This window comes from Myxocyprinus asiaticus, chromosome 8, assembly GCF_019703515.2.
Source record: "Myxocyprinus asiaticus isolate MX2 ecotype Aquarium Trade chromosome 8, UBuf_Myxa_2, whole genome shotgun sequence".
In the NCBI taxonomy this organism is placed as follows: domain Eukaryota; kingdom Metazoa; phylum Chordata; class Actinopteri; order Cypriniformes; family Catostomidae; genus Myxocyprinus; species Myxocyprinus asiaticus.
In genome coordinates, this window is record NC_059351.1 from 21,153,966 (window position 1) to 21,176,700 (window position 22,735).

The 22,735-nt window shown below is 36.8% G+C and overlaps 2 protein-coding genes across 14 annotated transcripts in view; both read left to right on the plus strand.

Annotated features, from left to right (window-relative positions):
* The window catches only part of LOC127444939 (muscleblind-like protein 2a), a 183,486-nt gene extending 183,177 nt beyond the window's left edge, over positions 1-309 (plus strand). For 8 of the 13 annotated variants that reach the window (XR_007897891.1, XM_051704607.1, XM_051704613.1 and 5 more), the window contains one exon: positions 168-309. Coding sequence is in view for 5 of the 13 variants with exons in the window: in XM_051704613.1 (XP_051560573.1) it covers positions 168-177 (10 nt within the window). In the remaining 8 variants the exon portion in view is untranslated. The remainder of the gene's footprint in view (positions 1-167) is intronic. The other 5 variants (XR_007897892.1, XR_007897894.1, XM_051704610.1 and 2 more) reach the window with 3 other exon arrangements.
* Positions 310-5,349: 5,040 nt separating this feature from the next.
* Positions 5,350-22,408, plus strand: LOC127444970 (ras-related protein Rap-2a-like). Its single transcript, XM_051704661.1, has 3 exons — positions 5,350-5,515; positions 6,002-7,114; positions 18,138-22,408. Exons 2-3 carry the CDS (start codon positions 6,801-6,803, stop codon positions 18,373-18,375), a joined length of 552 nt encoding a protein of 183 aa, XP_051560621.1. The 5' UTR covers positions 5,350-5,515; positions 6,002-6,800; the 3' UTR covers positions 18,376-22,408.
* Positions 22,409-22,735: the final 327 nt, after the last annotated feature.

The following is a 22,735-nucleotide window of genomic DNA, read 5'->3' on the forward strand; positions in this document are numbered from 1 at the left end:
GTCGTATTGGCATCACTTGCATCCATATCTCAACAAAGATACATTGTTACACCATGTAAACATCACCTAGCTTATAAAAATCAGTATTTAAGAAGCAAACATGACCTCTAAATGGGCCATTACTAATTGCCATATTTCATTCTGTCTGTTTCCCTTTTTTTCCACAGATCATCTTGAAGTAAACCACAGAAGAGGAATGGGGTGCCAGGAAGCTGCTTTGAGAAACCCAAAAAGATCCCAGTGTAAATACAACCTGCCCTCCCCAATAGAACTACAGCAACCTGCATGCTAAAGAGTATACAATTACCAGTCAACTACAGTACACATGGAGTGCTGGTGTGCTACTATATACACTCTCTCACAAACACACAATATACCTTTTATGCCCAGAAAAGTGACTTGTAAAGTGTGTAATTGACACAACTGCTTTCTGAATAGATTACAAACAAAAGATATAAAAATACGAGATGAAAAAAAAAAAAAATATATATATATATATATATATATATATATATATATATATACTGTATATATATTAATGTACAGCATGTTTCATAGAGTTATATGTGAGAATTTATTCGAATGATCGGTCACTCGTCAGATAATGTGTATTTTTCTCCCATATTTGTTTTGAATGAAAACAAATGCACAATGTATACCCTCAGCGGGGAAAAAGATGAAATAAGAAAACACATTTTGTTTGCACTATTGGAAATAGTGCTTGATGATAAGTGCTTGATTGTCTTGAAATTGGAGGAATTTTCCTGCAATGTATGTCTTAAATATCCCCACGCACGCAAGACGTGGGAAAGAGGGATTGCTTTCATTTGAAAACAAAACAAAAAAAACGAATGTCATGGGGCAGACGAAATAATGTCTGCAAGTTGATTAATTGATTGATTGTCTACTGGTCCAAATGCGCTCCCTCGGACCTCGAATGCATCACGGATTCTATTTCCTGGACTTTTTGTGTTCGGAACGGCTCACTGAGTGAAAACAACAATGATTCGAGAAGAAATTAATTGTGACTCTTCAGTCCCAATGGCCAAAGAAAGGTTTACAATGAAGACAAAGCGCAAAACGCCAAACGATCTCAAAACATCAGTGTCAGAAGTGTGAATTTGGCAAACCACGTGCCATCTGTCTGTGAAGGACTTTGTTTTACTAATTTCTTTCGATTATTTTATTTTTTAGTTCATGTTTTTGTTTTTTTAAAGTAGGCGTTGAATGATTGTGATGCGTCCATCAGGAAGTCAACTGTGGCTTCTGTTCCGTGCCAAGGGCTTAAAATAAACTGGAGAACTGCTGTAAACAAACTCGTACACACTCATACACATGCACGGACTAGCCTCGTGTCTGAGTCCGAAATGGGATGGAGAATGGACTTCTCGAAACTGTCTGGGGCCTGTTCATAGTGTCATTCTCAAGCTGTGGTTTGAGATAAGAAGAGGAAGAGGGGGCGCACAAAATAAGATGTGCAGTAGATGATCTTAGACTCTACGCGTTCTGAATGGAGGGCTGACTGTGACGGCAGTACGCTCTCACTGATAATCCTGTTTTATTTGATAAACAGTAGAAGTGCCTAAAATATATATTTTACACAGCAAGTATATTGAAAAGGTGACTTTATGTGGGGTGGGGTTATAAGAGTACTCTTTGGTGAAAAAAGCAAAGCTCCCAAAAATATCTTGGCCAATTTGAAAAGAAAACAAATAAATGTAAACGCATTTCATGCGCATCATGGTCTGTTTCATTATATGGTATCAAAATATTGATATCAATCGATGTTGCTAGAAATTGAACAAGACGGTGTAGGTAGAATGTTCATTTTGTTGTACTATGTTAGCTTTTACCATGGTTTTTCGAAGTAGTTTACATTGGAAATGTAATTGAGTAAAGGAATTTTGTCAGGACAAGCTAAATGTCTGTAATGTGACATTTTATGTTTGGCAAATTATTGTCATTGTGGTTGTTTCTTAACAAACCTACTTTGATTTATAATGATAAGTCAGGACTATCCATTAGCAAAGTAGTTTTTCATTTTTGTACGAAATCCATTGTTTTAATTTGAAAAGTTTTATTTGGAGTTTTTTTATCTGGAATCACATCTGTATGAATAAATCACACACCGCTTTCTTATCCTCACTCATATTTGACAGGTGAGTGTCGTTAAGCATTGGTGTGAGCCCGCAGGGCCACGTTCAGTACGAGTGTTTTTCCAATCCAATCTGAACCATCATGTATTTTCATGGTGTTCGATTAACACAGACAATCCACAAAGAGACATTTTGTTTTGCAGGAATATGGCACTGGTCTTAGCATTTTTTTTATTTTTTTTTATTATTATTAATTATTGTTATATTTTTTTCTCCATTGTTTTCCTTGTAAGTTTTCTTTTTGCAAAAGTTACAGTTTTAATGTAATTTTTGAAGTGCAAAGTGATTTAAATATATATTTTATTGTCATTCATTTTATTTTATTGTTTTGTTAAATACTAGTCACGAACAATGGTGTAACCGATTTTAAAAATGAATGTAATTTATTAAGCCGAGCCTATGCTACATGCAGTTGTCCTTAATTATGACGGCCTCCACCATAAAGTCAGCCAATCAGATAGAGCCGTTTCATGTTTCGACACGACAGGAAATCGCATTGTAGTGAAAGCGAGGCTATAGAATTGCTTGTGTTATGTAAAAATGTTTATCGTATAAGTAATGTTTTACCACACAAAAAAGAAAATGAAAAAAAAAATGTTTAAAGAATAAAAAAATTAAAATGTAGAATGATAGTTATTTCATAATAATATTAAGTTGTTGCTGTTGCAACCAAAAGTTGCTAATACTAAATTTTGGTATTTTTGTAAATGATGTAATTGTTAAGTTGATTTTTTTTTCTTTCATTGATTTTTTTTCCCCCTAAAGCACTGTACAACATTAGATTGTAAAACAGATATCGGAACATTTTATGTCGAGATTATTTCACAAAGAACTTTTCAGTAGCATTTTAAGGCCTCTTTATAGGTGTAACATTTATGATATAGTAGTAATTACTCACCAGTAAAAATAAAAAAAATAATAAAAGTAGTGTGATGTAACTTAAGAAACAGTCCACCAATATTACTATAATTCAGTTAACCCAGCCCCCTCCCCATTATAGATTGACGTAAAGGATCTCAAGTACTTGTGATGATCATTTTTATATTATTTATAAAAGTTGTCCTGGTTTGTTCAACAACTTAATCAAGTTAACAGTTGCACTTTTTATTTAATGTGACTCAAGGATGTTCATTTTAAACTTGATACATGATGAATATGGTATGGTATGTTTAACAACAAATCAATAACGGTTCTTTTATCGTTTTAGTTAAACCGGAGATCTGAATATTCAGTAAGCATCTTGCATAGTATTTTATGTCAAGTTAAGAAGTTGTTTTCCATTTAATCTAAAACAAGCAACAATAAATATATTGAATGTTTCTATCTACACTATAGAAAAAAAATCTGCACATTTGATGAAAGTATCGTTTGTCCTTAATTTGGGATTTCGTATACTGCAAAAGAATCAAAATTAACAGAAATGCAGGATAAAATCGTTGACTGATGGTGACAAAGCACTTTCTAATCAGTTCATATACTGAGCAGACAGCGTATCCAAACACTTTGCCTTACCTTTAGTCCATTGTTATTATGCTTTTATGTTTCAGAGCTCTTAATATGTACTAGAGTGTCAGCGGGTCTACTGAACTACTTCTCACATCCATTTGTATATGAATATTCTATACCTGTAACTAAGAAATTAAAGAGTTTTGTTATTTCTAATCATTTTCACGGAGTGGCCAAAAGGCTTGATTGTGTTGAATGCTTTTCAACGCCCTTTACTGGTTGAGATGCGACACTGTGGCTCTTTGATGCCATACCGAAGCTTTCTCAAGATTCTGGATATTTATGTTGTGCTGCTATAGACTCCCATCAGTAATGCAGTAGTCCATCAACATATACACGAGACACACAGTCACAAAGACAATATGATAAGAAAATTATAAACCAAGCCCTCTTTGGATAATATTAGTTTTCATGTAACCATTTTAAATGTTTTATTTGTGCATATATATTATGTGCTATTTTATGTCATATAGTCAAATGTTTTTTGTTCCAGAAAAATAGTGTAAATCTAAAATCTATTGAGACAAACAAATAAATAATAAAAAAAGGATAGGTGTGTGTCCATTGTTTGTTGTATTGTATTTTCTTAATTTTTACATATTGCAACTTGAGAATATCTTGATTTTAATTTAATTTAATAATCATTATTTATGGGGGCCTGGGTAGTTCAGCGAGTATTGACGCTGACTACCACCCCTGGAGTCGCAAGTTCAAATCCAGGGTGTGCTGAGTGACTCCAGCCAGGTCTCCTAAGCAACCAAATTGGCCCGGTTGCTAGGGAGGGTAGAGTCACATGGGGTAACCTCCTCGTGGTATAATATGGTTCGCTCTCGGTGGGGCACGTGGTGAGTTGTGCGTGGATGCCACGGAGAATGGCATGAAGCCTCCACATGCACTGTGTCTCTGCGCTCAACAAGCCACGCGATAAGATGCGCGGATTGACAAACTCGGACGCGGAGGCAATTGAGATTCGTCCTCCGCCACCTGGATTGAGGCGAGTCACTACGCCACCACGAGGACCTTGAGCACACTGGGAATTGGGCATTCCAAATTGGGGAGAAAATTTTTTTTTTTTTTTTTTTTTTCTCATTATTTATATAGTCATTTTAATTGGGTGATCTTATTTTCAGTAATATCAACTGTACAAATCATTTTCAAACAGTTTGATAAATATGCAGTATTGATTCCTAACATGAAGCTGTATATTAAGTAAAAGTAGTAAAAAAAAAGTAAGTAACTTTTGATATTATTTGTTTTCCCCAAAATACTAAATAGCAAAAAAAACCTACCACAGCACTGTGCAACTTTTTGTCACTGTGCACTGCAATATTTTCCTGATTCATGAGGTCATCGTGTGCAATGAAAGGATAGTATTTGGGGTAACACCCCCCACCCCCCTTAGTGCAGGTGCTTAACCCCAAAATACCCCCCAACCCCAACACTGGGGGAATAGATTTGTCATGCAAAATGTTCAAAGTGAGATCAGTTTATATTGACTGATCCAATCACAATGGAAATGTATTTTTGTACACTTTGCGACCAGAAAAAAAGCACATTTTCCTTAAGAGCCTTTAGCCCCATTTTACCCTACTAGTTCTTAGCAAGCCATAGAGGAAGCACTTAAGCATGCTATTTTTTGTAACATTACTTTCAATCTGTTGATTTAATTTTGATGTATTATACTAATTTGGATGTCTTATACAAAACTTTTATTTAGAATCAATGAACTGCTGATGCATAATGATGAACTACTGATATAAATGTTCTTCGAGCCAAGCCTACGTCTACTGTTGCTTTCTAATGAATGCTGTAGGCCCTTATTCCGCAAGTGAAGATGGATCATTTTTTTAGAGGTAAGAATTGCACAACTCATATTCCACTATATGTGACTGCACCACCCCTAAAAATGTATGCATGTCAATGCATTAGATAACAAAATATCAAGCCAAATGTCATTTACTTTAAAGAAAGATAGCGCAAATGCAATTTTCAAGCAAGTTTAAGCAAAAAAAGCGATAGATATACTTTTCAAAAGGAAGAATTTGGACACTGGTGGTCAAATGTTAATGGAACAGGTCCGTATTTAGTATGCTGAACTCCATTTTGACATCTAACATCCACTAAAATCACCTTGACATCAGCTGATTAAAAGTAATTGAGCAAAAAGACCTCAGAAAAGCTTTGATATTTTGTCATCCAATGTAATACTATTCTGACATTTTTAAGCGTGACTTGAGTGTTCAAATACATTTTAGGGCCTCTGTAGTTAATTTAGACTTGCAATCTATATGTCCATCAGTGCAACACAATGGCCGCATCCCTGTTGCTTTCTATTTCAGGTTCTGATGCAGGCGACTTGCTGTTGCCATAGGAACAGCATCCCCAGCCATCATTTATTGACACGCTTCTTCTTAGCTCCTGCTTTGATTGATCGAGCTCCTCGCTATGTAGCCAATCACAACGAAGTGAAACGCGGAAGTCCCGCCCACCACAGTCACGACTGCCTAATTTAGACCCATAGGCGTGGCGTAACGCGTTTCACAAAGCCTATTGGGCGTTTCGAGCGTCAATTATCAAGGAAACCACTTACGTTAGCGTGAGGACTAATTGATGAGTCTTCATAATGTCTCCACCCGAGAGAATGGCGTTCGGGGATGCTGAAAGATGTGCATGCGGCGATAGTAAAGGCAGAATTGAGCAAATAATGCGCAAAATCTTCTATTCTGAAATGCTCCTACATCTTTAAATATCCTAATGTCACCTGAATAACGTTTTGGAGTGGATTCGACATGCATTTTATGTTTTGTTTTATGTGAGCCAAGGATTAATTGTAACCTAAAATGCATGCAGAGTCATTCCGCAGGCATTTTACATGTTGATGTTGGGTTATAGATGTGATCTGGACATATGAGATGCCTCGGAGGTTGTTTTGCTATGAAGTCCACGCTGTGGCTGTTTGTGCTCCTTTGTTAATTGTCTCTATGGTGAGCGTTGCAGTAGTACAGCCAGCCATGGCTCAGTGTCTGCTCGACTCCTGCGATATTCAATGCAAGTTCCCGGTTGCATTTGCTCGGATCGGACTCTGGTAGCTGCTGGCTCAGTCAGACGCGCGTCACATCGGTTGCGGCTCGGTGCGCAATGCGCGAATACAAGGTGGTGGTGCTCGGCAGCGGAGGGGTCGGGAAGTCCGCGCTCACGGTGCAATTCGTGACCGGCACCTTCATCGAGAAGTACGACCCGACCATCGAGGACTTCTACCGCAAGGAGATCGAGGTAGATTCGTCTCCATCGGTGCTGGAGATCTTGGACACGGCCGGTACAGAGCAGTTCGCGTCCATGCGGGATCTCTACATCAAGAACGGCCAGGGGTTCATCCTGGTGTACAGTCTGGTCAACCAGCAGAGCTTCCAAGATATTAAGCCCATGAGAGATCAGATCATCAGAGTGAAGAGGTAAGGAGACCAGAAGTATCCTCTACTGTGATGATAATACCATGGCATATGGTATACATCAAAGTATCATGGTAAACGCATCTGAGACCATCATTTTACCATGGGAGGACGCTATTATGACAATACAGTGGTATTCTTTGGAGTACCATTTAAATACCATGGTACATTAATATGGTAATCATTCAGTGACATAGTATATATAAAAGTACCTTGGCAATACCATCTAATGCCATTGTATGACTCTACCATCATGGTAAAACCATGGTATACCTTGAAATACTTTTGAGTTTCTATGGAAATACCAGGGTATATTATATGGCAATTATTCAATGCCATGGAATACATCAAAGTACCACTGTAAAAACCATCTGTTACCATCACTTTGCCATGGTGTGACTGTACCATCATGGTAATACTATGGCATACCTTGAAACACTTTTGAGTTACTAGACTCAATGTATGAATATACCAGGGTATATTATATGCATGGTTGGGGAGTAACAAAATACATGTAACGGGAATACGTATTTAAAATATAAAATATAAGTAACTGTATTCCACTATAGTTACAATTTAAATCATTGGTATTTAGAATACAGTTACATTCAAAAAGTATTTTGATTACTGAAGAGATTACTTTGCATTTTATTGTCATTTGTTTCATTTAATATTTAGTAATTTCAGATGGAAAACATTTATACATATAAATGATGCGATCCAAAGTGCATTTGAACAGCAGTGAAACACTTTCTTATGATTATGTTACATTCATACAAGCAGACAGAGAAGTAAGTTTGAAGTAAGTTTGGAGCAGAAGAAATAGAAATAAACCTTGTGTAAATTGTCAGCTTTACGCTAAGCTAAAATGCTATTTCTAGACATTTTACATGCACGTTACCAGGCACGATCATATTTTTTTTATCAAGAAAATTCATGTTGGATCATAATTTCTTTTTTCTAGTAAGACCTTTGATATTAGGGCAAAAATCTTATTCTTGATAATCATTTTTGTATTGTTTTCCTGTAAAAATATCTAAAAATCCTTCAAACAAGATCAATTTGATTTATGCATAAGAACACTGCATAAGATATTTAGGTTTTTCAGAGAATGTATTTTTAACATGTGTATTTTGTCTTACTGTACTAGCAGAGTTTTTATAGTCAAAACAAGTGAAAAAATCTACCAGTGCTGAAGAAGTAATCCAAAGTATTTAGAATACATTAGTAGCGTTACTGACCTTGAGAAATCTAATTAAATACATTACAAATTACATTTTACAGCATGTATTCTGTAATCTGTAGTGGAATACATTTCAAAAGTAACCCTCCCAATCCTGATTATATGGTAATCATTCAGTACCATGGAATACATCAAAGTACCATGGTAAAACCATCTGAGACCATAATTTTACCTTGGGAGGTTACTATTATAACAATACCATTGTATTTTTTGGAGCACCATTTAAAAACCGTAGTATATTAATATGTTAATAACTCAGTAACATTGTATATATCAAAGTACTTTGCCAATGCCAAATGGTACCATCATTTTACCATGGTGTGACTCTACCATCATGGTAAAACCATGGTATACCTTGAAATACTTTTGAGTTACTATGGAAATACCAGGGTATATTATATGTTAATCATTTAGTACCATGATGGAGTACATTAAAGTACCACGGTAAAACCAACTGAGACCATCATTTTACCATGGGAGTACTCTATTATAACAATACCATGGTATTCTTTGGAGCACAATTTAAATACTGTGACAAGGAGGAGGGCGTGACCGGGCCGTGATGGTGCACGGCGGTGCTGAATCAGCTGATCAGCGGTAGAGCAAGATAAAGGGGAGCCGGAGACGCCAGTTCGAGAGAGAGATGCACGTGGCCACATTGCATGTTCTGTCTGTAATTTAAGTTTAGGCCTTGAAACAGTTGATGCATTGTTTGTGTCATGTCATTCTTAAGTTTTCACCCAAGGACTCTTATTTTGAAGTTTTGAAGAGACTCTTAGTATGAAGTTTTGTATCTTTTTCTGTTATGTCTGTCTTCCTGTCCCTAATTGTATCCCAGGTGTTAGTCATCTTGTTAGCCCATGTGTACATATACCCTCTTGTTCTTTGTTCCTGTGTTGGTTCTTGTTTGTATGTAGTGTGTTAGTTGCCAGAATACTGCTGTAGAGTTTTGTTACCTCCTTTTTTTGTATTATTCCTTCATTGTTGTATCCCCTTCTTTTGTTTATAATTAAAGTTCTGCATTTGGATCCTTACTCTCTCTTCCCTTCACAAAACCCTGACATTGTGTCTTTTGTATATCAACTTAAAAAAAGGGTTTGAACATGGTGCTTTCATAAATGTAACCCACATTACTAATGGAATATAGAGGTAAACCAAACAGAATCGTCCCTCTATAGTATAAAAAACTGATAAGCTTGAATTATTACAAAAAGCTTATTTGAAGGTCTTCCATTTGTTTTGTTTTTTCCCCCACGTTATCTTTTGGCCTTAATACCATTTAAAGTGGTTTGCCTGTTTGTCACAAAAGCTAATACTATGTACTCAAAAAAATATAATTTTAAAATTTATGCATTTCAGTTTCTTAAGAAAATTCCATCAAGTGTAATTGAGTAATACTAAAATAAAATATTAAAAAAATAAATATTTAAGTTTTATTAACAAAATTTTGTTAAACATTACACAATTCAATTTGATAGAAGTTTGTTATGAAATTGAAATGTGTAACTCTTAAAAATAAGTAAAAAAATTTTTTTGGAGTGCATGGGTAAACACTGAATAATCGGCCACATTGCCACAATAATGAAAAGCAGTTCATCACATCATGACATTCCAATTCATAATTCCCTAACAATGTCCAATTTAAAGACCGTTTCGTTGTCTCATAATTTAAAACTCTTTCATGCTAAGCAGAAATATTAACATTCATATTTTGTAAATAACCTGCATTTGGGCTGCTAGTAGTTTATATAGTTTTAGCTATTTTTGTACTCATACATCAGACAGTGTTATAAATGTAACTACTAGACAAAGATTTGGTCTTTAAATTGATACCTCTGAATCACTCTTGTAATTATTATTTACCAATTTTCCAGCAAATATAGTGCTTCATAAATCTGAGCTGCATGTAAACATGATATCCTTATTGTTGGAAATAATAATAGAGCAAAAAACAATCCCAAAGGAGGGAGTGATACAATTCCAATAAAAACTCCCTCAGCTAAACTTGCTCAGGAAAACATTCTAATTTGTACAGCTCTGTCTACACTTTTTACTGGCTCCAGTGAACCAAAATGCTGCAGGAATTGACAAAGTTTTATGCCAGAACTTGCAAAAATATATCTAAACCTCTGGTAGGGGTTGTTAATCTGTTGAGGTGGCAAATACACGCTGAGACAGCATACAGTAACGGCAGTAAAGATGTGGAGATTTGCGAACTCACGAAAATATAAATGAGATTGGGATGTTGTAAGCCAAGGAAACATCAAAACTGCATTAGCTCACAGTAACCCTAAGGCACATTTGACTTTTGGCAGTAAGACCCTGGGAAAGAGGAAATGAGGGTGGAGCCAAAAGTGCAGTCATCTGCTTTATATCTAATGTTAAATTCACTTTAATGAATTATGGTAAAAACCACAGGGCAAATGACTGTTGTATTTAGTTTAGCTAGGTGTTTAAAATAGCCAACACTGCAAAAAGTATTTTCTTATTTAGTATTTTGTCTTGTTTTCCAGTAAAAAAAATGCATCTTTTATGTCACATTTGCTTTTATCTGACACTATTGGTAAGGTTAAGGTTTAAGATTAGTTTAAGTTTAGGTTTTGTTGATTTAAAACTTGATACAGCATTAACCTTAAAAACCTCCTCTGTTTGGGAGAACATTTAACTGGCTTTTAGGGCCACACAGAGGACATTTCACTTCGGAACTGGCGCGATTGTGCAACGATGACCCACGTAATATCATATTGCAAAAATGTCACCATAGTCATGTCATTTTCATGAGATCAGGTTGGACCTTTAGGGACTTAAAAGGATGCATAAAATGGGGTCTAGAGTTGTATCAAATATTCTCATATCCTAGCTCTGCACACATGCTTTTTAACCTGGTCCAATTTGGTGTATGTTCCACTGCACTGCCATGGCCAGGAGAAAAGTTGTGGCTTATTAACATGAAATCATCTGTCTTCATTTGTGTTTCACTTTGAAGGGATTATTTCCACTTTTCCCGTACACTGAGGCTGATTATGGTTGGCGTGAAACCTCAGTATCGAAGCTGACTTTTTACTTCACATAACCTTTGATGTAACTCTTGTATTTTTAAGTCAGGCACTATCGTCAAACTTCAGTTGCATAATTTTGTGCACATATTTGCCTTTTTGAAGCAGAAATTTTGGCATCATCCACTCTAATGTTATTCCTAACCTGGATGACTTCCTTTCTTCCATGCAACACAACAAGTGATTTCTAGCAGAATGTTCAAGCAGGTCTTTTTCATACATAGAAAGCATACAATGATCAGTGGCTGTTAAGCTCCAAAATAAAAGTTACCATTATAGTTGTTCATATGAGACATACACTTAAAATTAAGTGTTCTAAATCCATACTATTGTGTTGTGTGGAGAACAGTTTGAAATTTATATTCAGACCGAAGTGCCTCACTGTAACCTTGACTTTTAAAGAAAAGGAGGGATGAGTCAAAATAATTTTTTGTTCCAATCAACAGTATGCCACAAATGCTGTCGATGCTTAACTTGTTTTGATCCCGGAAACTTCCTTTAATTTCTGACTGGTCTTTTATTTTGGGAAAGTTTGCAAAATGTCCCTTTATTTTCCCTTTCACGAACAACAAGGTTTCTTTGTTGCATTCTGAATCAATGTGCGGTCCCTACCAGCATTTACAGCCAAAAGCCTCCCAGCATGCCTTGCTGTCAGCTGGGTCTCTGGAGACCTCACATCTGTTTTTGTCTTCAGTAGCTCGGGGGGGGGAGGTTGAATCGTTACTGGGCAACTGCGTCGACGAGGCCTTTCAAAGCATTGGAAAAGGCAGTACAACTGTCACTTTTTGACAGAAAAACAGTTAAATCAATGGGATGTAGGTCTTTGACTGAGTGCAAACAATGTGACTGATTGCATTTCTTGCCAATTACATCCTGGGGTGATTTCACTAAACATTTGTGGCACTTTTGTGAACAGTATTTTCAGCACAAAAACCTGAATCGATTTAATCAACCAGAGCGAAAACACCTGCAATCCATCCAGACTGATCACACTGTCAATTCGGCGACAGTAGGTTGAAAGTTTTGCTGCTGAAATCGGTATGTGCTTACTGAAATTCGAAGCACTGCCCCCTGTGGCAGACAGTACTGGGGAACATATGGGAATGTGTGAGCTCCAGTTTCTGGGTGAAATGTCCACAAGGTGGCACCAAAAGCGATTTACATTTTAGTTTTAAAATATGTAATACAGTCAACAGGAATGCATATTTCATTAACTCTACCTTTTAATCCAAATCCCAACCCTAAACCTAACCTGCAGTGGAGTAAAAGTGTAATTTTAGAGTGAAAATGCAACCTCTAAATCACGCTCATCGTTTACGTGAACGTGATTACTTCCTGGTTCCCACGGGACCAGAACACATGTCTTGTGGCTGTTCGTGAAATGCACTATCAGTAGCACTAAATGGATATGTATTTACACTTTCATTGATGCAAATACTGTATGTCTGATGGGAATTGGCACCTATCAGTAATTTGGCAGAATGGGGTCGATTTTTATGGTACCGTAAGATTCGACAGCAACATGTCGATTTCCAGTGTGATCTTATTGATCCATTTTAACCAGATACTGTTTTTGCGTTGATATAGTGCTACAGTGTGAGTCATCATTATTCTTTTTAGCACAAGTATGCTGTGTTTCTATGCAGATGAGGCAAATTGAATGCAGCATATTCAAGTCAGCACTAGATGCCTGACACAACAGTTGGTGAATGTTTGATTTACATTTTTTAAATTAATATTAAAATGTTTGTGCACATTTTCTAGTGATAATGGCAGTTTAATTAATCAAATTTTGTTGAATATCACACAAGCAAGAGTGCTGTTATACATACAAGAGGTAGTATAGAGGTAATGTAGATTATTGACACAATATGGCCAGTTATTTTGTCTATTAATGCTCCGGCAATTAAAATAGTTCCTAATGAAGGCAATTTAGGCAATTAACTTTGCGCTGTAGCTGCCCCTGAGAAACTGGTGGCAAACTTTACATTTCAAAAGTGTATTGATATAATATTCTCTAGCAACATTTTTGAGGCCAATACAGTAGGTTTGACCGTGACATGCAATAAGCGATACATGCACTAAAAAGCATTATAGAAAAATTAGCTATTGATCTATCACATAATGCACACAGCTTAAATTGGTAAATGCAGCTTATCAGGTTCATAGCGTTTCGTTTGTGTGTAGCTCAATGGTACATCAGAAGAATTTCAACATGTCATGCAGTCTCTACATTTAAAGCAAACATTCATGCTTGAATCATTTCTAATAGGTGTTTGGGACAAAAGGCTTGTGCTTCATTTGACTCAGGGGTAATTACTTTCACTTATACAATACTGCTGTATCTTGTCGTCGTACTAAATTATTTTAATCAGTAAGGCATTAAGATGATAATGCATGGGAGGATGTTTTAGAAAATGTCACCAAGTACCATTACTGAATTAAACAAGTAAAACTCGATGGTGCAGACGGTCGTAACATCAACGAAACAATTGGCTTGTGTCTGTCGTTGTTACCCAACTGTTCACAATCAGTACGTTAACATGCACTTTAACACTTTAATTTCATTTGGACTTAAAAGAGTAATTCATCTTTTAAAAATGTCATGTAAACACTTTAGTCTGACTGAAGTCTTACATTTTTGCAAAATCGGACAAACAGTGCAAGATAATGTGATTGTAGCTTGTCTTCGTCCAGCATGTATACCGCAACAGGCCTCTGCATTTTTTGGATGCTCTGAAAGACATATTTGATGCGTATTTGACGTCCTTCCTACAAGTATTTGATTATGCAATGTATCAGGTATTCTTTGAAGACTGTAGCTTGACCACGCAAAACACTGCTGTAGCTCGAGTATAACTGTGTATGTAACCATACTGAATCTGAGAAGCAAGAGACCTCTCCAATTTGCTCTCCATTTAATCTTATTGCAGTCTAGGAGCAGCATTTGAAATATTAAAGAGATCTCATGTGTGATTTGACTTTCCTATGTTTGTAGATATGAATCAAAATTGGTCCCAGACCGCCACAAACAGGCTGCTCTCCTTAGACTCTGTTGGGCTCATGGAGTCTCAGAGTTCCCTTTTGTCAGTCTGGCTATAAATAGCTCATCTCCCCCTCAACACCAGTAGATGACATTTCATCTGTGTGCCGTTTACCTCCCACTCATCATTCACACCTCTCTCTCCCCACGCTGAGCACACACACTGCGATAACGTCTCTTTAGTTTATGTGACATAGGATATTAGCTGAGGCTGGTGAAATTCTGTTACTGAAGCTACAGTAGATGATAATACATGTGTTGTGTCATAAATAATGACGTGGGCTGTGTTCGGATTGGCATTAGTACCTACTGACAGACCTACCATGAGCTTCGAAGTTTTTAATCGATGGTATTTGCTTCTGTTGAAGCCATCAGTCGACATTATTTCAGAATTTCTGGTGAAGAATTACACTACCCATGATCCTGAAGAGAGAGATCCACCAATCAGAATCGCATCAAACAAAGCAAGTCCACCAACTCCCATGACGCATTGTGAATGACGCAATAAAGGCACTCTACCTACACTCTTAAACTACTTAGATATTTGTAGATATCTGAATATTTTGCAATAAACATAAAATCAGTTTTTTTTTTATTAGTTTACATCATTTGCAGTGCTTCATGGGATTGTAGTTAATTCCCTCATTAAAGACGTTTAGTATACAGTCTTATATATTTGTCTTTTTGTATGATTTTCAAATACTTTTTTGCTTCAAATCAAAGTTTATAATGTTATTTGTAATTCACCTCAGAATTGATTGGTTTGGTCCTTGGCTTAGAACTCTTTTATGAAGGATTTTATAAAATCCCGATGGGAAAAATACTTCCAGAACCAAGACATCTAAAGTGTCAGTTGTCACTGTTGCGCTCTATTATCATCTCAGAATAATTATTTTTTTTTTTTACATTTAACATTTGTCAGCTCAATCAAACTTCAACAGCAATATGGAGTATGTACATTATGTGCAGTATGCAAACATACCTTATGTGCCTATTTACGACATCTGTGCTATGACATTTCTAAGGTATGGGGGTACGGTGCACCCCTGGGGGGCAAAAAACGTCCCAAAAAATCCCATAGACTTTGCATTGCGATGAACTTTGATGGATCATATCTCCGGATCTGAATTTCGTAGAGACATGTGGGTGGACTCATTTCATAAGGCCTAGCAAGCAGTTTTAGAGCATTACATAAGATTGGGGGTAAGATGTAAACTGGCCCAAAAATGCCCCATAGGCATACTATGGCAAGGGTCTTGCCCATGAAAACAATTGTTTTTTTCCTACTATGACAATTTTGTGGGATCATATCGCCCAATCAGAATGTCGTAGAGACATGGGGCGGGCTCATTTCACTTGGGCTACCAATCAGTCTTTAAGTACCATCTTGGAAATGGCGTAGCCATGCCCTAGCAACCATTTACGGCACCCTAGCAACCGCCCCCACAGACTTCAATTCAAAATGGCTCAGATATCTTCAGAACAGAATGTCGTAGACACTTGGGGATTGGCTCTTTTGAGTCAGGTTAGTAAGCAGCCAATAAGAATCACTCTGGTTACGGGCTAGCCATGCCCTAGAAACCATTTAGAGCACCCTAGCAACAAGCCCCATTGACTTCCATTCAAAATGGCTGAGTGTGATATCTTCGGATCAGAATGTCCTAGAGACATGAGAGTTAGCTTGTTTTACTTGGGTAAGCAATCAGTTTTCAAGTATCATCATGGAAACTACTTAGCCATGCCCTAGCGACCAAACCCCATTGACTTCCATTCAAAATCGCTTAGATGGGTATCTGTGGATCAGAATGTCGTAGAGAATTAATTGTTGGGATGTATGACTCAGGATAGCAAGCAGCCTACTTAGTATGCATCAAACATACCTTCAAAGTTCAAAGTTTTATTTTTAACAGTCACATGACTGTGCATCAAATATAAGAAAAGAGAAGGTATAGTATATTAACTCTTTACAAAGAAATAAGGTGTTTTTTTAATCTGGCGAAACAGTTTATATGCTGCTTCCAAAAAGTGTGTATTGTCATTCAGACTACACAGCTATTTCTGAATGGCTGTCAATGGAGAAAGACTCCTTTTGCCCCTGATGCCAAGATTCAGAAGTCTGCAATCAAAAGTCAAAGATCTCAATATGAACTTAAACATTTATCATCAGTTTCATCCAAGAGCAAATGATCTGAGCTATGCTGTCCATATTCATTTTACTCTTACTGTATGTCAACAATTGACTCATTTGGGTCTGTTTTAATTTCTCCCAAGGTTTTAAGGGGAAACATCTGAGACAAAGTTTATCCTTCAAAGAAAAATAACTGAAAACTCCATTAATTGTCTTGAGCCATGAAAGAAACATCGGAGCAATAAAATATTCCTCTTTCAGTTATTCTTTAAAAGTGGCTACAATCACTAAGAGCTTTCACTTTCCTTAATGAGAGCTGATACCAAACCAATACTCATCTCCCCCCACTGACACACTCCTATTTAATGGTCGAGAATCTGCAAGCAGGTTTTCCATGACTCAGCTGGTCTGGACTGGGCGTGCTCCGATGGGCCGAGTGCCCGTCTCACCACCCTGGACAGAGAATTCTCTTTAAGAGGCTCGTTTTTCACGAGTGGCTGACGGATCAGTACCTCTGACTCAGAATATGTGCATGGAATGATTCCCACAGGTAGATGATTCCTCTGCCTCTTATTGGATGTCCAGGATCTCTAGTGCCGTTGGGAAAGGGACGAATAAATATGTGCTGGCTTTATCGATTTTAACCAGAGGTATACAATGGTGGTTCGATAAATGGCTTGGTAATGAAAACACATTGAACAGTTTAATCTAGAACTAATTATTCATTAGTTATTGTTTAATGGTTTCAATTTCAAACCTGTTTGGAATTAGAAAAACCCTGCCTGGTCTAATAAATACATGTTACTATATGTACATTTTTGCAAAATGATTTTTATGTGACTCATTGTACGTACAACATCTACTTTTATTCCCTTTCACACAAATCACGAGTAAAACTCGTAGAACTGATTATTGTCAGTTCGTAAACACATACTTTTCACCCTGTTCCTCACACAATGCTATTTTATGACATCTTAACACTTTAAATATAGTGCATGACTTGTAAGATGGTTAACGTTTGCATTATACAACCAACTACAAGCTTGTTTAAATGTGATCAAATTGCACGGTAGCTCAACTGATAGAGGGTTGCACTTGTGATGCAAAGGACTGGGATACGAATCCTGAAGAGCGTGCGAGTTGACACATGTGCGTAAAGTGTCATAGAAGCAACACAAAATGACATGGTTGCTTCAGCAATTGTGTTTTTCATCTCAAATTTGCTTTTTATGACACTATCGTTTAGATTTAGGTTTAAGGTTTAGGGTAGAGGTCATTTTTGTTGATTTAAACCTCGACAGACCATTAACTTCTTAAACCTCATCTATTTCGGAGAACATGTAACTCGCTTTTAATGCCATACAGTGGACATTTAACCTTGGAACTGCCCCTGTATGTGCCAGGAGCCACTTGAAAAAAAAATTATAATAATTTAAGCCACTGTGTAATTAATTTCTGTTTTGTTAAATTGAAGTTTAATTTTAAGATATTCATAAAAAAAAAAAAAATAAATAAAAAAAAACTTTCATTGAGTTTTGTGTCATATTTGTTCACAGGTATGAACGCGTGCCCGTGATACTCGTGGGAAACAAGGTGGACCTGGACAACGAGCGTGAAGTTTCATCAAGTGAAGGTCAAGCTTTAGCTGAAGAATGGGGCTGTCCTTTCATGGAGACGTCAGCCAAGAGTAAGACCATGGTGGACGAACTCTTCTCGGAAATTGTCCGGCAGATGGACTACGCCTCACAGCCGGATAAAGAAGATCCTTGCTGCTCGTCATGCAACATACAATAACCTGATGCAATCAGAAACATGGCTTTACTGGGTTTCCAAAGGAGTAAAACATGGGAATAAAGATCATTGTTCGAGATCTTTATATATTCCGTTCCCATGGAGAAATAATTGGCGAGGAGCATCCGTTCACATACATGGGCTGCAAACGATAAAGGCCAAAGTATGCTTCAGTTTAACGTGTGCTGGGTGCGTGACGCACATTTTTTTACCATAAAGCAGTAAGATTGCGCAAGCATCGAACACGTCCGTATGCGCTTGCGGTTAAATGAGTATACTGAGTGCATAACCGAGTTGTAGTTTCAACTGGCTTTGCTTCAGGATACAGATTTTACAGTGGACATTAAGTGGCGACCCAACACAACACCAAAATTGTTTATTGTACAAGAGTAAACAAAATGTCATTCAAATATTATATTAATTAGTATTACCATGCACTTAGTAGGCCCGACAAATGCCACAAAATTATTAACATCACATATAGAAAATATTTTTATGTTTCAAAATGTCCCTTGAATTTCATTGGTTTGGCTCTCGGCAGCCAATAATTCACTACAAAAAAAGAATTGGGTCCCATATTTGTTTTACCTGCCAAGGTTTTGTTCATGGTTTTTGAGGGTGAGGGTATGTCACACAACTTGTCCATGATGGCATCTACCTAATCTGGTTAGTTTCTACCAACTGACAGATAAATAAGTGCCAAAATACTGTGAGTTTTTTTGGAAGGCTAACATCAGTGGCTGGGCTTCCAATCAAACTCCACGTCATTTTGACACAAATTAATTGGTAACTTTGTAGAAGCTGGCATATAATGACAAATATAGGAAGCAATCATTCATTAGCCAATGAGATTCTCAAAGAGGCGTTTCTATTTGTGCTTTTGGACATCCAATTCATTGTATTCCGCCTTGATTTAAAATAGATGCGGCTCAAAACGGACCTTTCCCAATCTTATCCATTAAACGCTCTGTTTTCTCTAGTGTGTACATGCCCTAATTCAACACAAAGATTTTAAAAAAGGTCAAGGGGATACTGAAATGCACCATACTATAATATTTTCTTTTTCCCCATGTTTTCACGCTCAATGAGAAAGTTTGACATTTTTCGCAGGAGATTCAGACTTGATTGCATTTATTTTGTCACTTTGTTTTGCACTTATAAAACCTGATGTCTTAAAAGAATATTCCTGGTTCAATACAAGTTAAGCTCAATCGACAGCATTTGTGGCATAATGTTGATTAAAAATACATTTCAAATCGTCCTTCATTTTATTTAAAAATGAAGCATATAACACACACAGAAATGTGAAGCATATAATTTTATAAAAGCACTTACATTCATTCTTCTGTTAAAACTCATGTACTATTTGAGCTGTAAAGTTGTTTAGATCATCATTTTATGTTCGTTTTAGGGTTTATGGTGTTCAGTTGTCATGGGAACAAAGTTGCAGAATTGGATATAACTTTAGACAGAAAAGGTTAGTAAGTGATTTGATCACACTATAACCATGTTAACACTCATATTGTTGACATCTTGTGTCAATACTTTTGAGTATTTTAACATTTACTGATTGGGCCCATTCACTTCCATTGTAAGTGCCTCACTGTAACCCAGAAATTTTATTTATTTATTTTTTTAAGAAAAGGAGGGTCAAGCCTTTGGTAATTTTGGTAATCAACATTATGCCACAAATGCAGTCGATTGAGCTCATCTTTTATTGAACCCGGAATATTCCTTAAAACTGCCATTCATTTTGAATCTCCAAGCATCCACAGTCATGTGATCCACACCGAAGGTGACGTTTCCTCACAGGTACTATCAGATGTGCTGTTAAAAATGTTCATGAGTGGATCGATTTGTGTGCAAGTGTCCCGTGCAGCAACCAGAGGTTTAAATTTGTGTGTTTGGGGGACTTTGGGAAGCCAAAAAAGAATGATGGAAAGCACTTTGCTTTTTAATGTTGTGTCCATTCTGATTTCTGAAATTGCTGCGAATATTCAGCTGATTATGTTGTGATTTTTAAATTAGCACCTCGATATAGATTGTTACAGATAATGAATTATGTTTTGGTACTTTCCATGAATATGCTACAAATTGGTGTCCTGTTGGTGTACTTTTTTAAAGCAATAAAGACATGAATCCCATGTTCAATAGAGGCAGAGCAATTAAATATGTTAGATAAAGTATAATCTAACATAAAATTAACATCAAAAACATTAAATGTCTGCACCAGTCTCTTAAAATGTAGAATTTACGCTTTCCCACCTCAGAGGTCTTAGCCTTCTCGACACTATCCAACGAATTAAAAAATCACAACAGTGTCGTAATTCTGGCAAACTGTTTATTTGATATCCAATACTTTTAACCAATTTTTTTTTCTTGCCATAAAAATTATCTAAAAATGTCACATCCATGAAGTAACATCATTTGGACTCTTTCTAAATCAAGGCGGGAAAACAAGCAAACAATGTCATTCCATTCCCACAAATTGTAGTGTTCAATGTATTTGACAAGCTCAACCGTTCAACCTTGTTTCCATAGTTATTTCTAATTTTTCAAATAAGTTCATCAATAACTACATGCCAAAGTCCCTACTTTTATTACCCTTTACAGGTGCATCTCAATAAATTAGAATGTCGTGGAAAAGTTCATTTATTTCAGTAATTCAACTCAAATTGTGAAACTCGTGTATTAAATAAATTCAGTGCACACAGACTGAAGTAGTTTAAGTCTTTGGTTCTTTTAATTGTGATGATTTTGGCTCACATTTAACAAAAACCCACCAATTCACTATCTCAAATTAGAATACATCATAAGACCAATAAAAAAAACATTTTTAGTGAATTGTTGGCCTTCTGGAAAGTATGTTCATTTACTGTATATGTACTCAATACTTGGTAGGGGCTCCTTTTGCTTTAATTACTGCCTCAATTCGGCGTGGCATGGAGGTGATCAGTTTGTGGCACTGCTGAGGTGGTATGGAAGCCCAGGTTTCTTTGACAGTGGCCTTCAGCTCATCTGCATTTTTTGGTGTCTTGTTTCTCATTTTCCTCTTGACAATACCCCATAGATTCTCTATGGGGTTCAGGTCTGGTGAGTTTGCTGGCCAGTCAAGCACACCAACACCATGGTCATTTAACCAACTTTTGGTGCTTTTGGCAGTGTGGGCAGGTGCCAATTCCTGCTGGAAAATGAAATCAGCATCTTTAAAAAGCTGGTCAGCAGAAGGAAGCATGAAGTGCTCCAAAATTTCTTGGTAAACGGGTGCAGTGACTTTGGTTTTCAAAAAACACAATGGACCAACACCAGCAGATGACATTGCACCCCAAATCATCACAGACTGTGGAAACTTAACCCTGGACTTCAAGCAACTTGGGCTATGAGCTTCTCCACCCTTCCTCCAGACTCTAGGACCTTGGTTTCCAAATGAAATACAAAACTTGCTCTCATCTGAAAAGAGGACTTTGGACCACTGGGCAACAGTCCAGTTCTTCTTCTCCTTAGCCCAGGTAAGATGCCTCTGATGTTGTCTGTGGTTCAGGAGTGGCTTAACAAGAGGAATACGACAACTGTAGCCAAATTCCTTGACACGTCTGTGTGTGGTGGCTCTTGATGCCTTGACCCCAGCCTCAGTCCATTCCTTGTGAAGTTCACCCAAATTCTTGAATCTAATTTGCTTGACAATCCTCATAAGGCTGCGGTTCTCTCAGTTGGTTGTGCATCTTTTTCTTCCACACTTTTTCCTTCCACTCAACTTTCTGTTAACATGCTTGGATACAGCATTCTGTGAACAGCCAGCTTCTTTGGCAATGAATGTTTGTGGCTTACCCTCCTTGTGAAGGGTGTCAATGATTGTCTTCTGGACAACTGTCAGATCAGCAGTCTTCCCCATGATTGTGTAGCCTAGTGAACCAAACTGAGAGACCATTTTGAAGGCTCAGGAAACCTTTGCAGGTGTTTTGAGTTGATTAGCTGATTGGCATGTCACCATATTCTAATTTTTTGAGATAGTGAATTGATGGGTTTTTGTTAAATGTGAGCCAAAATCATCACAATTAAAAGAACCAAAGACTTAAACTACTTCAGTCTGTGTGCATTGAATTTATTTAATACACAAGTTTCACAATTTGAGTTGAATTACTGAAATAAATGAACTTTTCCACGACATTCTAATTTATTGAGATGCACCTGTATAGCAATTTTTTATTTTATTTTTTTTTTATTTTTTACTTTTTACATTTATACAAATGAAATAAGTTGAAAGTTTTGGGAAAAGATTGCAAAACTTCATTTTGTAAGATTTCAAGTCCTATTTGGTACCCTGTTTGTGGAAAGTGCCAATTAACTTTTGAAGCCTGTATTA